Source organism: Lutra lutra, chromosome 16 (assembly GCF_902655055.1).
Source record: "Lutra lutra chromosome 16, mLutLut1.2, whole genome shotgun sequence".
In the NCBI taxonomy this organism is placed as follows: domain Eukaryota; kingdom Metazoa; phylum Chordata; class Mammalia; order Carnivora; family Mustelidae; genus Lutra; species Lutra lutra.
Genome location: NC_062293.1, coordinates 34,819,726 through 34,836,416, shown reverse-complemented (window position 1 = coordinate 34,836,416; position 16,691 = coordinate 34,819,726). Strand labels below are relative to the sequence as shown.

Genomic DNA, 16,691 nt, shown 5'->3' with positions numbered 1-16,691 from the left:
AAGTATAGCTTCATTCGCAAATACATAAAAAGAGTCAAAATTAACAAAAAAATTAGTGAGCAATAAGAACGTTTGTTGGCTGCAGTTACATGTTCGGGTTTACTTATAAAATTTATTTATTTATTTATTTTTTTAAAAGATTTATTTATTTAACAGAGAGAGAGAGATCACAAGTAGTCAGAGAGACAGGCAGAGAGAGAGGGGAAAGCAGGCTCCCTGCCGAGCAGAGAGCCCCATGTGGGGCTTGATCTCAGGACCTTGAGATCATGACCTGAGCCGAAGGCAGAGGCTTCACCCACTGAGCCACCCAGGCGCCCTTACTTATGAAATTTATATATAAAGTTTTCTATCCTGATAGTTTTATAATTATAGCCTTCATGCTAGGACATGTCACTTTTTTCCACAATGATGATGAAGCTAAGTAATTATAATTGAAAATTTGGAGTCAGTCATTTGGCATTTTGTAACTTTACATAATTTGCTTAACATGTGCTTGACTTTGGTTCATCAAAAACAGAAAAATGTAAAACAATGTAAAAAAATCAGTTTTCTTCTTAATTCTTAATTACTTACAAATAGGCAGTTTAATGCAGGAATAAACTCTTTAAGAAAACTTTGATTTCTAAAAATTATATACTGATTTAAGGTAAATATATAGTGAAACATGCCTGAAGTGTGACTGGTTAGACTGCTATTCATTTTTATGTATCAGTATGAAAATAAATGAAAAGAACTACAAAATACAAATATTTATGTGAAATTTAAAGGAAACTACGTATCTTTCAGATTAATTTTAAATTGTATATAGGTAAAGAAAACTTGTTAAAGGAAAATATTTTGTATGAATCACTCTATCAAAACTCAAAAGCAACAAAACTTACATTTTGAACATAAAGACTTCTAAAAACCTCTAATACCAAAGAAAGTGAAAGATATTTTTAAAATTTAAAAAAAACCCTATACCATTTATCCAAAGTAGAAATTGTAATTTATGAAAGCATTTAATATAAGCATGACAACATATTTTTATAGCGTTACAGTTAAGTATTACTACCTAACACTATGGAACACACCTTTATTTTTGGAAGGAGACTGTTTAAAGTTCTTTCTATCTGTTTCACAAGTTTTCTCCGTTCCAATTTGTTTATGAGTTGTTTTTACATTATTACCAATATTACGGATTTTACTTTCCGTGATATGCATGAGTCAATTCAACTTTGTGTCTGTGCAATCCTCAGCTTTCATTTCTTGGACTGAATCCACTCCTTTCATAGTTTTAATTTCAAAAAGATCTTCAACTAAAATGCAATTTGAATGATTAGCCAATCTATTGTCTCTATCACTTTCAACTAGTTCATTCTTTTCTTCATTTGTATCCATAGGGTCATAAAGCTCAGGTGAAAAATAGATAGATTCATCCTCTGCTTCTGTTTCAGAAGCTCTATGTGAGGTGGAAAGTTTAGCTTCTTCACCAACTGGAGACAATTCAGGGTCCGGATCCAGGGCTTCTTCACAGCAGAATAGTTGTTTGGAATCATTTCTTTTAAGAAGAGTAGAATCAATCTTTATTGATGAACTAGTGATTTCTGACTGAGGGCATGGTCCAAATGATGCGTTTACCATCAGAGCTGAGGGCTCACATTTATCAGTGAGTGGAATAACTGTTTTACATCCCTTTTCTGTTTCAAAAGCGGAAACACTAGAGGCACAGTCTTCTGGTAACCTGAACTGAGGAGCTGCAGTTATAATTTCATCAGTAAGATAATGTCCCAAAGAATTAAAGCTAGACCAGCTAGCTCTCTTTGTCTGTTTGTTGAAGGTTGGGCTTGTAGATCTGGAAATCACAGTATTTTCTGCTTTCACTGCCTGGGGAGACTCTTCAAATAATACAGGATCATCTACAAAAATTTAGGAGTGTTAATTTTCTGCTCCTAACAAATATAATTATTACATTAACATAATTTTTATTAAAAATACTGACATAACTGTATTGGATCATAATTTAAAGCCCACAACCAATAGTAGCAAGACTTCCATCTTAGAACAGAAAGCACAAAATGTGAACTCTGAAAGGAATCCTAGGCCTCCAGTGATTCTGAGCCCAAGTTATAATGCTGTCTGGTAAACTATCAAATTCCACACCAGGGACCTCAGAAGTGAATGAAAAAAGGAGGCATAAAAGGAATAGGAAGAAGGCTGAGTAACGAAGGAAACACGCTATAAAAATCTGCCTTGAAAATCCACTAACCAAGGATTGGGAAAAACTAACCTAGATTAATTCCCTAAAGGAAACTGGCAACCACAAACACTAAATGATTTGTTTAAAGTTATAAAACTGGTTAGTACTCAGGCCCAAACTAGAACTTATGTTTCCTGATTACCAGTCTTATGGCCTTGAATTCACTATGGCATTTTTTTTTAAACCACCAGATACTACAAAGTAAATATTTAATACTTGATATATTAAACTATCACTTATTAGCTAAAATAATTAAAATGATACCCAATGATATAGACGATAGTATGGCAAACTTTGTCTACAACGGGCGAGACAGTAAAGATTTTAGGCTTTGTGGCTCATATTGTTACCTGTTGCAACTATTGGTATACCTCCTTTTATTGCACCTTGCTTTACTGCAGATTGCAAATACTGCAACTTTTACAGATAAAGAGTTTGTGGCAACCTTGAATCAAGCAAGCCTAGAAGCAACCTTTTTCTAAAAGCATTTGCTTACTTCATATCTCTGTATCACATTTTGGTAATTCTTGCAGTATTTCAGACTTTTTCATTATTATTTTATTTGTTATGGTCATCTGTGATCAGTGATCTTTGATGTTACTATTGTAATTATTTTGGGGCATTGTAAATCACATCCATTTAAGATAGTGAACTTAACAGACAAATGTGTGTATGCTGACTGGTCCACTGACCAGCTGTTCCCCCAACTCCTGCCCTTTCCTCAGGCCTCCCTATTTCCTGAGACATGACAATATTAAAATCAGGCCAATTAATAATCCTACAGTGGCCTCTAAGTATCAAAGTGAAAGGAAGAGACAAACTTCTCTCACTTTATTTATTTTTGTCTCACACTTAAAAGTTAGAAATGATATGGTTAGTGAGGAAGACATGTTGAAACTAAAATAGACCAAAGAGTAATTTTGACTTTCAAGTTTTATTATTTAAGAAATATATTTTTGGGGGGCGCCTGGGTGGCTCAGTGGGTTAAGACGCTGCCTTCGGCTCAGGTCATGATCTCAGGGTCCTGGGATCGAGCCCCGCATCGGGCTCTCTGCTCAGCAGGGAGCCTGCTTCCTCCTCTCTCTCTGCCTGCCTCTCTGCCTACTTGTGATTTCTCTCTGTCAGATAAATAAATAAAATCTTTAAAAAAAAAAAAAAGAAATATATTTTTGGGGGCACCTGGGTGGCACAGTCAGTTTAAGTGTCTGACTCTTGGTTTCAGCTCAGCTCATAATCTCAGGGTCATGAGATCAAGCACTACATTGGGCTCTGTGCTCAACACAGAATCTGCTTGGGAGTCTCCCTCTCTCCCTCTGCTCCTCCTGCTCATGTTCTCTCTTTAAAATAAATAAATAAATCTTAAAAAAAAAAAGAGAGAGGGAGAGAGAGAATACATTTTTGTAAGGCAACAGATGCCACAGATAGGATTCCTTTGATGAATCTAGGCAAAAAAAAAAAAAAATTGAAAACCTTCTGGAGAGGATTCACCATTCCCAATGCCAGTAAGAACACTCATGATTCATGGGAAGAGGTCAAAATATGAACATTAAGAGGAGTTTGGAAGTCACCCGGTGGGTGACTTTGAGTGATTCAAGACTTCAGTAGAGATGCAGTAGAAATAGCAAGAGAATTAGAATTAGAAGGGAAGCTTGAAAATGTGATTGAATTTCTGCCATCTCATAAAAAAACTTCAATGGAAGAGGAACCGCTTCTTATACATGAGCATAGAAAGTGGTTTCTTGAGATAAAATCTACTCCCAGTGAAGATGCTGTGAAAATTGTTGAAATGACTACGAATAATTTAGAATATTACATAAACAGTTAATAAAGTGGCAGCAGCATTTGAGAGGACTGGCTCCATTTTGAAAGAAGTTCTACTTTTGAATAAAATAGTATCACAAGCTATAGAGAGATCATTCATTAAAAGAAGAGTCAGTTGATGTGGCAAACTTCACTGGGGTCTTTTTTAAAGAGATTTCAACATCTACCCCAGCCTTCAGCAAACACCACCCTGATCAGTTAGCAGCCATTAACTATGAGGCATGACCTTCCACCAGCAAAAAGATTATGATATGCTGAAACCTCAGATGGCTAGTATTTTTTTTTTTGCAACAAAGTATTTTTTAAATTGGGGTATTTTAAATTATACATTAGTTTTTAAGACATGATGTTATTACACACTTAAGAGACTACAATATAATGTAAACACAACTTTTATATGCACTATGAAACCAAAAAATTCATTTGAATTGCTTTATTGTGATATTTGCTTTATTGTGGTGGTCTAGAACCAAATCCGCAATATCTCTGAGGTATGTATGTACTCAATTATGCTGCTTGAGTGCAAAAACATACTATGACTAAACTCTGCTGTTGTGTACCATATATAACTGAATGGATGTGACTATGTTCCATTAAACTTGATTCACAAAAACAGATGGCCAAACTTGGTACATAAGCCACAGTTTGCTAATCTCTGACATAGACTATTAAATTCTTATATATATATAAGATATATATATATATATATAAATATATATATATATTTGAAGATTTATTTATTTACTTACTTGAGAGAGAGTGCACACACAAGAGGGGGGAAGGGCAGAGGGAGGGAGAGAGAATCTCAAGGAGACTCCTTGCTGAGCATAGAGCCCTAAGTGGGGCTTGATTTCACGATCATGAGATCATGACCTGAGCCAAAATCAAGAGTTGGATGTTCAACCAACTGAGCTACCCAGGCACCCCTCTAACATATTAAAAAAAAAAAATTTTATAATTTAGAATATATGACTCTCACTCCCCTAAACTAAGAAATTCACGTAAGAGAAGTATCTATAAATTAGACCAATTTTTAATATAGCCTTTAGGAAAACATGTGCCATTTATACAGTATTTTACCATGCTATGATTTTATCATCTTATTAGATCTTTACAGCCCAGCTTGAGGGACAGGTATACAGAGATTCCTTTTTTCTATTAAGATTCAAAAAAGTTAAGTGACTTGCTCATTGTCACAAAACTAGGTAGTGGCAAACCTGGTAAATGGAAAATATGCTTAGGTCTCTTTTTTTTTTTTTAAGATTTTATTTATTTATTTGACAGAGATCACAAATAGGCAGAGAAGCAGGCAGAGAGAGAGGGGGAAGCAGGCTCCCTGCTGAGCAGAGAGCCCAACGTGGGGCTCCATCCCAGGACCCTGCAATCATGACCTGAGCCAAAATCAGAGGCTTTAACCCACTGAGCCACCCAGGCAACCCTATGCTTAGGTCTCTTGATAAAAGTGTATTCCCATCCCAATATACCACACTATTTCATTATTTTATGATAACACCTATTTCAGACCAATATGTTTAAGGAAATTAATCTATAGCAAAATAAATATCATTTCTATCATTTCACTAGATATAACAAAAGACTTCTCTATCAAATGTAAATAGGCAAAACTTTTCAAACCTCTTTCCTTTCTAGAGATGATCCCTCTTGGTAGAGATGGACTTTTAGTTATTTTATGACACTGGTGTTCATGGACACACGCTTTTGCTTCATCTTTCCTAGGATTTTCTGGTGCTAGAGGACTTGTCACCTCTGATAAGTAAGTTAAACTACTGTCCTTCAAACAGGTCACTTCAAGTGTAGACTCACTGTCCTGTATAAACTTTCTGTCCTCTCTGGATACATCAATGACCTTTTGGTGTTTTTTGGAAAATTCAGCCAAGGACTCCAGTGCACTCTCAAAAGTTGAATGGTGCTGAATCTGCTGCCGTACCCATTTAGAAAGTCCTAAGGAAAAAAGTAAACCCAAGAAGATATTATGTATTAAGAATACACTTAGATAATTTTTCTAATGAAGTAATCCACATGAATCTAGGGTATAAAAAATGATTTTCAATATTTTTCCTGCCTAAACAACTTCACATGTACACTATGCTCATGTATGAGTAACATTTTTCTTTATATGCACTGATTATCAACTGGAGGGAGGGACGAGGCAGTGGGAGTAGACTGGAAAGAGAGAAATGTATTATTATCAGTTTAGAATAACTGGGGAAATAAGGCAAATTTTAATTTCACCATAATTCCCCACAAATATTGCTTACATTTTAATTTTAGGGAAAATCGAAGTTGAAAATAACATAGTCTTTCATTCCAACTTTGATTTCTTCCATGAAAATAAATTCAAGATGCCAGTCTCATAGGTTTGTTGCCCTTCTCCCTCAATTCCAAATATGTCTTAAACTATCCTAGGAATGAAAGGAATAACAATGTTATTAGGGACAAACTGTGTCCTGTTTGAAAATTTATTATATAATTATTTTTTAATATATAAATAATCAAGTTGTAACGGATGTGATCTGATCTGTAACATGAGAAAACTGTACAACCCTGAACCATGTTGAAAGTATAAGGTGTTTTGTTTCATTTCAGAATGAAATTCAAAATCAGGTATCTGGACTTTTAAAAGAAAACAAATATTCTCTTCTGGTGTTACTAAAACGATCATCATCTTCTGAAAGTAGTTTTAAAAGTCACTATGGTATTTTAAGTTAAAAGAAAAATAAAATAGGGCTTTAAGTTGTGATACATTCATTTCAAATACATTCTTTTGCTTTTATTTTAATGGAGCTTTTCTATATTTAATGTAAATTGAATTGAGTTCTTTAGTTAATACAAATTGAATTTAAACAAAGACTAGTCATCAAAAGGAATTTGTATGTTGTTGTGCTATTATTGTCTAGATAAGAAGACTTCACATTTTTATGAATCTCAGAAAAAAAGAAAAAAAACCATACAGAAATAATGAAAAATTCTTAATTTAAAAAATCTCTTGGGGGCACCTGGCTGGCTCAGTAGGGGCATGCAACTTGATCTTGGGGTTGTAAGTTCTAGCCCCACATTGGGTGTGGAGACTACTTAAAAATAAAATCCTAAAAAAAAAAAAATCTCTCAGCAAATCTGAACCATTAGGGAAAAATTTAACTTCAAGATTTTAAAATAAGAAAAACTTGTTTTCAAATTTTGCATTTTTTTAGTTTAAGTATAGTTGACAAGAACATCTTAATTTTGTGAAGATTTTATTTTTAAGTGATCTCTACACCCAACATGGGCCTTGAAGTTACAACCCCAAGATCAAGAATCCTATGTTCTGTCTACTGAACAGCCAGGTGCGCCTAGAAGAACATTTTGAATAAGCATTTCCCTTAAAGTTATTTTTGTTTGCTTGGGGAAAATAATTATACTAATTAAACATGAAACTTTCTAAAATTGAAGAATTTTAGTATTATAGTCATTTCTTTCATGTTTGGAACTTTCTGTAATCAAAGAAAGCTTTTCAGTATAAAATGTCAGGTTGCTTTTGAAAACTCAAAGAATCTGAGCTCCACCTGCTGACTAAACATAGCACTTAACATTTTGCTTTTAGTTATGTCTGGACCTAAGTTCAATGGCTTGCTTTACATGGAAAGGGCAGAAAAGAGTGCTTTAATACAGGTGGATACATTTTAATACCAAACCAAATATTAGGCTCTGAAATAGAAAGAGTCCATACCCACAGGTAGCTAATCTAAAAGAAACTTAAAATTTTGTATCTCGGGGCGCCTGGGTGGCTCAGTGGGTTAAGCCGCTGCCTTCGGCTCAGGTCATGATCCCAGGTCCTGGGTTCGAGCCCCACATCGGGCTTTCTGCTCAGCGGGGAGCCTGCTTCCTCCTCTCTCTCTGCCTGCCTCTCTGCCTACTTGTGATTTCTCTCTGTCAAATAAATAAATAAAATCTTTAAAAAAAAATTTTTGTATCTCTTTATCATAGTATGGTATGAACTTCTTAGCTCTAAAGATAATAAAGATGCAAGTATTTCCAACAGTTCTTTAATAACAGATCGATTCCTGGTATTGACTCTAAAGGGATGGTGTGACTCCTGGATAAAAACTATGGGCATATAATATTTGTTCATCTGAGTGGGGAAAAAATGACCATCTACTTCATCTTGAGGCCTACAGTGGTACTTATTTTTCTTTTAGAAAATATTAGCTCTGACTAACATGAACTGTAGAACAGCTGAAGCATTTCTAAACAATCACCAAACTTCAGTATAATCTAGAATGAAAGAATAAAGAATCCTAAGCAGCCAAAGGAAATGTGCTTATGTGCTTAAATGTAAAAACTTATTTTTTGGAAAATTCCTGCGAACAGCCTTTTCCCTGATAATGCTAAATAAATTATTATTGTTACTTAATTAAATCCTACATTCCATGAAATTAAAGGATACTAACTGATATGTTAGTATATGTTAACCAACTCCTCTATAAAGATTTTTTTAAACTATATAAGTATTAAATGCTAGATTTCCCATCAATGTGAATTTTTCCATGTTTGATCTAATAATTCAAATTCTGTCCAAAATTTTTATTTAAAACTAGCAGTTATTAAATACCAAGGATTGTTATTAATTCTTACTCTAAGCCCAGTTGCAACTCTTACCAGATATATATCGACTGGGATTACTCCTGAAGCGATCATCCACTAGAATAAGAGCTCCCCAATCACTTTTGTGTCGAATACACCTAAAGAGAGAAAAATCAAATAAAAATGACTTTGAAAATAAAAGCCAACAGGGTTGCTGGGTTTAACAGTTGATTTAAGCATCTGGCTCTTGGTTTCATCTTAGCTCGTGATGTCAGGGTTGTGAGATCGTATACCACACCCGGCTCTACCCTCAATGTGAAGTCTGCTTGAGAGTCTTTCTCCCTCTTTCACTCCTAAGATTACCTATGTTGTTATGGTGCGTTATTCTTTTTACAGATTGTTGGATTTGGTTTGCTAAAATATTTTTTAATTTTAAAAATTATTCAAGGGGTGCCTGGGTAGCTCAGTTGATTAAGTGTCTGACTCTTTTTTTTTTTTTTTGAGTGTTTGACTGTTTTTATTAAATAAAAATGTTTAAACATTGTATTTTTATAGGCACTTCCTCAGAAAACAAGTTACTACATCACTAAAAAAAGTAACAAAATTTTTTTTTTCAGCATAACAGTATTCCTTGTTTTTGCACCACACCAATGCTCCATGCAATCCGTGCCCTCTCCAATACCCACCACCTGGTTCCCCCAACCTCCCACTCCCTGCTGCTTCAAACCCCTCAGATTGTTTTTCAGAGTCCATAGTCTTTCATGGTTCACCTCCCCTTCCAATTTCCCCCAACTCCCTTCTCCTCTCTAACTCCCCTAGTCCTCCATGCTATTTGTTAAGTGTCCAACTCTTGATTTCAGCTCAGGTCATAATCTCAGGGTCGTGAGATTGATCCTGTACTCAGTGGGGAATCTGCTTCGGATCTTCTCTCTTGAGACCTCCCTCTCCTTCTGCCCCTCCTCCCCATGCTCTTTCTCTAAAATAATAAATAAATCTTAAAAATTACTAAAAAAAAAGTGTACAATTTGGTGATTTTTAGTACATTTACAAAGCTGTGCAACCTACACCACTATCCATCACATATTTTTATGTTACCAAAAGAATCCCAGTGTCCACTAGTCACTCCCAATTGTCCAACTATTCCCCTTATTCTCTAGCAATCATGAATACATTTGCTGTCTCTTTAATTTGCCTATTTTGGAAATTTCATATAACTGGAATTATGCAACATATGGCATATTGTGTCTGGCTTCTTTCATTTAGCATGATGCTTTCAAGGCTACTTCTATTGTGTATCAGTACTTCATTCCTTTTTACAGCTGAATAATATTCATCATATTTATCCATTCATAAGTTAATGGGCATTTGGGTTGTTTCCACCTTTTGAGTATTATGAATAATGCCACTATGAACATTTGGGTACAAATTCTCATATGAATCCAACCAACTAGAAGTGGAATTGCTGGGTTGTAAAGAATTCAATATTTAAGTTTTTGAGGAACTGCCACGCTTTTTTTCCTGGAGCACTTGCACAATTAAACATTTCTGTCAGCTTTGTGTGAGATTTCCTATTTCTCCATACCCCCACCAACCCTTGTTATTATCCATCTTTTTCATTATATGTACTCTAAGAAGTCTGAAGTATTATTTCACTGTGGTTTTAATTTGCATTTCTCTAATAAATGGTGATACTGGGCATCTTTTCATGTGCACACTGGCCACTTGTGTATCTCTTTCGGAGCAATGCTTATTCAAATTATTGGTCCACTTTTAAACTGCATTGTTTGTCTTCTTATGGTTGACTTATAAGAGTTCTTTATATATTCTGGATACTAAACCCTTATCAGACACACTTTTTGCAAATATTTCCTCCCGTGCATGAATTCTTTTCCATTTTTTCGTAGTGTTCTTCGAAGAACAAAAGTTTTAACTTTGACAAAGCCCAATTTATCTAATCTTTTAAGTTGTGCTATTGATGTCAGATTTAAGAAACCACTGCCTAGTCCAAGACAAGAAGATTTACACCTTGTTAGTCTGTGACCCATTTTGAATTAACTTTTGTATATGGTATGAAGAAGGGGATTACCTTCATTCTTTTGCATGTGGATATCCAGTTATCCCAACACCGTCAAAAAGATTTTTTTCCCTATTAAATTGTCTTGGCACATTTTTGGGGGTGGGAGGTGGCTTAAACAATAGGAATTTTGTCCTCACATTTTTTTGAGGCTGCAAAGTACAAGAAAGAGGTGTGAACTGATTTAGTTCTCTGGTAAGGCTCTCCTCCTGGCTTGCAGATGCCAGCCATCTCACTGTGTCCTCACATGGGTGGGGGTCAGAAGAAGGAGAGGAAGAGAGAGATGACCAAGTTATCTGGTATCTCTTCTTATAAGGGTACCAATCCCATCATGAGGGCCCCACCTGTATGACCTCATCTAAACCTAATTATCTTCCAAAGGCCTCATCTCCAAATAGCATTATATTGCAGATTAGGGTTTCAATATATGAAGTTGAGGGGGCACAATTCAGTCCATGGCAGGAAGTAAGAAAATTATATAGTTTATGAGACCGTACTAAGTATTAAGGAAAAAAATAAAAAGGGAAAGAGAACAGGGAATGTTGGTAGAGGGTGCTAAATTTTAAACACAGTGATATTGAGCAGTGAGAAAACATCAATTGAATAAAGATTCTTCACAGGTAAAGGAATGAACTGTGTATGTATGTGGAAGGGGAAGTGTTCTAGCAGAGAGAAATCCAAGTGCAAAGGCCCTGGAGCAAGAGCTTACCTGACATAGTCAGGGAACAGCAAGGATCACAATATACCTTTTTCAGTGTGGCCTCTTCTCTCCCTTTAGTTGTGGAGTTTGTCAGTGTTCAGGTTGATTTGTGGGGTACTTAAGATGATTTGGTAGTTATCTAGTTGTGTTTATGAGACAAGACAAACCTAGAGTTCTCTCTCCTACTCCTCTGCCATCTTCTCCTTCTGTCTTGACACTTTTGTAAAAAACCAACTCACTGAGATATGGGGGTTTGTTTCTGGACTTTCAATTCTACTCCTGTTTTCTGTATGTCTATATAATGCCAGTATAACACAGTCTCGATTATTGTAGCATTGTAATAAGTTTGAAGTTGAGAACTGCCAGTTCTCCAATTTTGTTCTTTTTCAAGATTTTTGTGACTATTCTTTGTTTGTTTGTTTCTTTCTTTCTATTTTTTAAAGATTTTACTTATTTGTTTGACAGACAGAAGTCACAAGTAGGCAAAGAGGCAGGCAGGGGGGCGGGGAAGCAGGCTCCCTATAGAGCAGAGAGCCCAATGCGGAGCTCAATCCCAGGACCCTGGGATCATGACCTGAGCCAAAGGCAGAGGCTTTAACCTGCTGAGCCACCCAGGCACCTATTCTTAGTTTCTTATAATTTCCATGTGAATTATAGGATCAGTTTCTCAATTCCTGCAAGAAAGCAGGCTGGTATTTTGGGATTACATGAAATCTCTGCAGATTAATTTGCAGAAACGTTATCTTAACAATAAATCTTCCAGTCCCTAGAATTCTTCCATTTATTTAAAATTTTCTTTCAACAATGTTCTATAGCTTTTAGTGTACAAATCTTGCATTTCTTTTGTTAAAATTACTCCTAAGCAACTTATTCTTCTTGATGCTATTGCAAATGAAAAATTTTAAATTTATTTTTATTGAAATATAGTTGATACACAGCTTTACATTAGTTTCAGGTTTACAACATAGTGATTTAACAAGTCTATATGTTATACTATGCTTATGCCAAATGTAGCTACTTTTTGTCACCATATAACACTATTACATTATGTAAATGGAACCTCTTAATTTCATTTTTGGACTGTTTATTCCCTCTGTATACAAAGTGATTGATTTTTGTATACTGAATGTTTCTTGTAACTTACTGTACTTGTTTACTAGCTCTAAATTTTATGGATACAGGATTTCCATGTAGAATATCATGTCATTTGCAAATTTTAAGATAATTTTATTTCTTTTCCAATCCAAATACTTATTTCCCCCCCTTGACTAATTGCCCCATGTAGAACCTCTAATACAATACTGAATACAAGTGGTGAGAGTGGACATCCTTATCTCGTTATCAAACACATCAGGGCAAAGTTTCAGTCTTACACCATTAAGATGTTCACTGTAAGTTTGTAATAGATGCCCTTCTATTTCTACTATCTTGAGTGTTTTATCATGAAAACATATTAGATATTGTCAAATGCTTTTTTCTCCTCTTGAGATCGTGTGGTTTTGTATTTTATTCTACTAATATGGCATATTACACTGATTGACTTGAGTTGGACCAACAAAATTGGTTGGATGTTGAACCAACCTTGCAATCAGGATAACCCCACTTGTGTGGGATTGTCTTTGTGTGTAATCGTTTAGTAAGTTGCTGGATTCAATTTTCTGTTTTTCTGTTGAGGATTTTTGCATCTATACCCATAAGAGATATGCCATGTAGTTTTCCTTTCTTGTGATGTCTTTGATTGGTTTTGGTAACAGGCAATACTGGCCTCATAGAATACGATGATACATGCTTGCCCTTCTATTTTTCTTAAGTTTGTAAAGGACCGGTATTAACTCTTCTTTTAACATTTGCTAGAACTCACCAGTGAAGACATTTAGTCCTGAGCTTTTCTTTGTGGGAAATTTTCTGATTACCAATTCTTCTATCTCTTTACTTTTTATAAATATATTCAGATCTTTTTCTTGTGTCAGTTTTAGTAGCTTGTATTTTTCTATGAATTTGTCCATCCTAATTTATGTAATTTGCTGTCATGCAATTGTTCAAGGCATTCTCTTATAATGCTTTATATTTCTATCAGGTTGGTAGCAACATCCCCTCTTCACTCCTAATTTTAGTAATTTAAGTCCCTTTGGTATTTTCTCTTGGTCAGTCTAGTTAAAGGTTGTCAATTTTCCTTATCTTCTTAAAGAACTAACTTCTGTTATCCTTATTTTTTTCTGCTGAATATTCTATTCTCTCTCCTTTATTTCCACTCTAGTATCTGTTATCCCTTTGATCTACTTGCCCTGGGCTTGGCTTGCCCTTCTTTTTCTAATTCCTGAAGGTAAGAGGTTAGATTACTGATTTCAGATTTTTCCTTAAAAAAATTTTTTTTACATATATATATAGGCATTTACAACTATAAACTTCTTTATGAGCAATGTTTTCATTGTATCTTCAAATTTTTGGTACACTGTTTTCATTTTCACTCATCACAAGTTATTTTCTAGTTTCTCTTATGACTTCTTCTTGGATCCACTAGTTAAGAATATGTTCTTTAATTTCCACATACTTATGAATTTCCCATTTTTTTTCTGTTATAGATTTCCAGTTTTATTCCACTGAGATCAGAAAAGATATTTTCTACCATTTTAGCCATTTAAAATTTATTGAAGACTGATTTTGTAAACTAACATATAGTCTATCCTGAAGAATATGCCACATATACCTTAGAAGGGTGGAGTGTAATAGATATGTTAGGTTTACAACTGTTGGGTTATAGTGTTGAAGACTCACATTTTTATTGATTTTATAATTGTTCTATTATGAAACAAGGGTAACAAAGTATCCAACTAGTTAACTGCTGAATTGTCTATTTCTGACAGTTTTTGCTATATGTAATTTAGGGTCCTTTTGTTAGTTGCCTATCTGTGTATATGTTACATAGTTAAATGTTACATTTTTTTAAAGATTTTATTTGTTTATTTGATAGACAGATTACAATACAAGTAGGCAGAGAGGCAGGCAGTAGGCAGTGGGTGGGGGGGGGGGGGGCAGACTCACTGCCAAGCAGAGAGCCTTATGTGGAGCTCGATCCCAGGACCCTGGGATCATGACCTGAGCCAAAGGCAGAGGCTTTAACCCACTGAGCCACCCAGGTGCCCCAATGTTACATATTCTTGATGAAGTGAAAGTTTATTATAGAATATTTATTGTCTCAGGATGCCTGGGTGGCTCAGTTGGTTAAGCATCTGCCTTTGGCTCAGGTTGTGATCCCAAGGTCCTGCATCCAGCTCCTTGCTCCGTGGGGTACATGCTTCCCCTCTGCCTGCCACTCACTCTCTCTCTCCTTCTCTCTCTCTCTGACAAATAAATAAAATCTTTTTTAAAAAAGGAATATTTGGGTGCCTGCGTGGCTCAGTGGGTTAAAGCCTCTGCCTTTGGCTCAGGTCATGATCTCAGAGTCCTGGGATCGAGCCCTGTATCGGGCTCTCCCACTCTCTCTGCCTGCCTCTCTGCCTACTTGTGATCTCTCTCTCTCTCTCTCTCTCTGTCAAATAAATAAATAAATAAAATCTAAAAAAAAAAAAAAAAGGAATATTTATTGTCTCTATTAACAATTTTGTCTTAAAGTCTATTTTGTCTGGTGTCTGTATAATCGAACAGATTCCTTGTTTACTGTTTGCATATTGAGTCTTTTCCCATCTGTGTACCTTAATCTGTGTGTGTGTGTCTGTGTGCTTAACTAGAGTGTTTCTCTTATAAGCAGAATATAGATGGGTCATATGTTTTTTCAAAATCGGGGTTGTGAGATGGAGCCCCATGTCAGGTTCCGCCCTCAGCAGTCTGCTTGGGATTCTCTCCCCGTCTCCCAATCTTTCCTGTTTGTGTTCTCTCTCTCTAAAATAAATAAATAAATCTTTAAAAAAATAAAGTTTTATTTATTTATTGGGGGGCGGGGAGAATCCTCAAGCAGACTCCACACTGAGCACAGAGCCTGACATGGGGCTCGATCCCAGGATCTTGGGATCATGACCTGAGCTGAAATCAAGAGTCAGATGCTTAGCCGGCTGAGCCACTCTGGCACCCTGTGTGCACAATAGATATTTTTATGTATCATGTTAATTTCTTCTCATTTCTTATTATTTTGAATTATTTTCTTTGTGGCTGCTTTAACACTTTAACTTATAACAATCTTATATGGATTAATACCCATTTAATTTCAATAGTATACAAAAATGTTGTTCCTATCTAATTCTGTTCCTCCCTCCCCATCTTTGTGTTACTAATGTAATATAAATTACCTCTTTATATGTATGCCTGTACAGAAAAGAGGCAACACCATGCCAAACTGCTTATCCCCACAGAGGCCTGCATACAAGGTAGACTTTGGTGTTTAGGAACTTAGATTCAGGAGGGTTCCAAACACTGACTGATAAAAGATGCTCCCTGTGTTTAAAATGTTTGTGCCAACACTGATTTATGTTGAGCACTTGCTTTGTTTCTAAGAGTTTGGACATTGGGGAAGTGCTAGGCAGAAGCTATCTGAACAGCCACAAATAAAAACACAGGGGGCGCCTGAATGGCTCAGTGGGTTAAGCCTCTGCCTTCAGCTCAGGTCATGATCCCAGGGTCCTAGGATCGAATCCCACATCCGGCTCTCTACTTGGCAGGGAGCCTGCTTCCTCCTCTCTCTCTCTCTCTGCCTGCCTCTCTGCCTACTTGTGATCTCTGTCTGTCGAATAAATAAATTCTTTAAACAAAGAAACAAACAAACAAAAAAACACCAGGTCCTGAGTCTTTAATGAGCTTCCCTAATTGGCAATATCTCACAAATTTTACCACAATCATTGCTGGGAAATTAAGTGCGTTCCATATGACTTCACTGAGAGAGAAGCCTTGGAAGATCTTGCCTGATTTCCCCTAGACTTTGCCCATGTGCCTATTCTCTTCGCTGATTTTGCTTCATATTCTTTCAGTGTAATAAATCCTCTATGTGCATACAACTGTATGATGAATGTGTTCCTCCTCCTAGTGAATTACTGAACCTGTGGTGGTTTAGGGAACCCCCAAGACAATGCCTATCACTACATATTTAAAATGATAGCTTTATGCAGCTGTTTTAAATATCCAATAAGATAAAAAGAGTATACGTTTATATTGTTTTTTATATTTATCTATGAAACTATCTTTATGGATACTCTTTATTCCTTCATATGGATATGTGACTGCGTAATGTTTTTTCATTTCAACCTGAAAAGGATCCCTTGTAGTATTTCTGGTAGGACACGTTTTCT

General features: G+C 35.7%; 1 protein-coding gene across 2 annotated transcripts in view; it reads right to left on the bottom strand.

Annotated features, from left to right (window-relative positions):
• Positions 1–211: 211 nt before the first annotated feature.
• The window catches only part of BRIP1 (BRCA1 interacting helicase 1), a 188,318-nt gene continuing 171,838 nt past the window's right edge, over positions 212–16,691 (bottom strand). The window contains exons 18-20 of one of the 2 annotated variants that reach the window (XM_047707226.1): positions 8,717–8,799; positions 5,696–6,022; positions 212–1,898 (exon numbers count right to left, since the gene is read on the bottom strand). In XM_047707226.1, coding sequence (XP_047563182.1) covers positions 1,207–1,898; positions 5,696–6,022; positions 8,717–8,799 — 1,102 coding nt within the window. In that variant the 3' untranslated portion in view covers positions 212–1,206. The remainder of the gene's footprint in view (positions 1,899–5,695; positions 6,023–8,716; positions 8,800–16,691) is intronic. The other variant, XM_047707227.1, reaches the window with a different exon arrangement.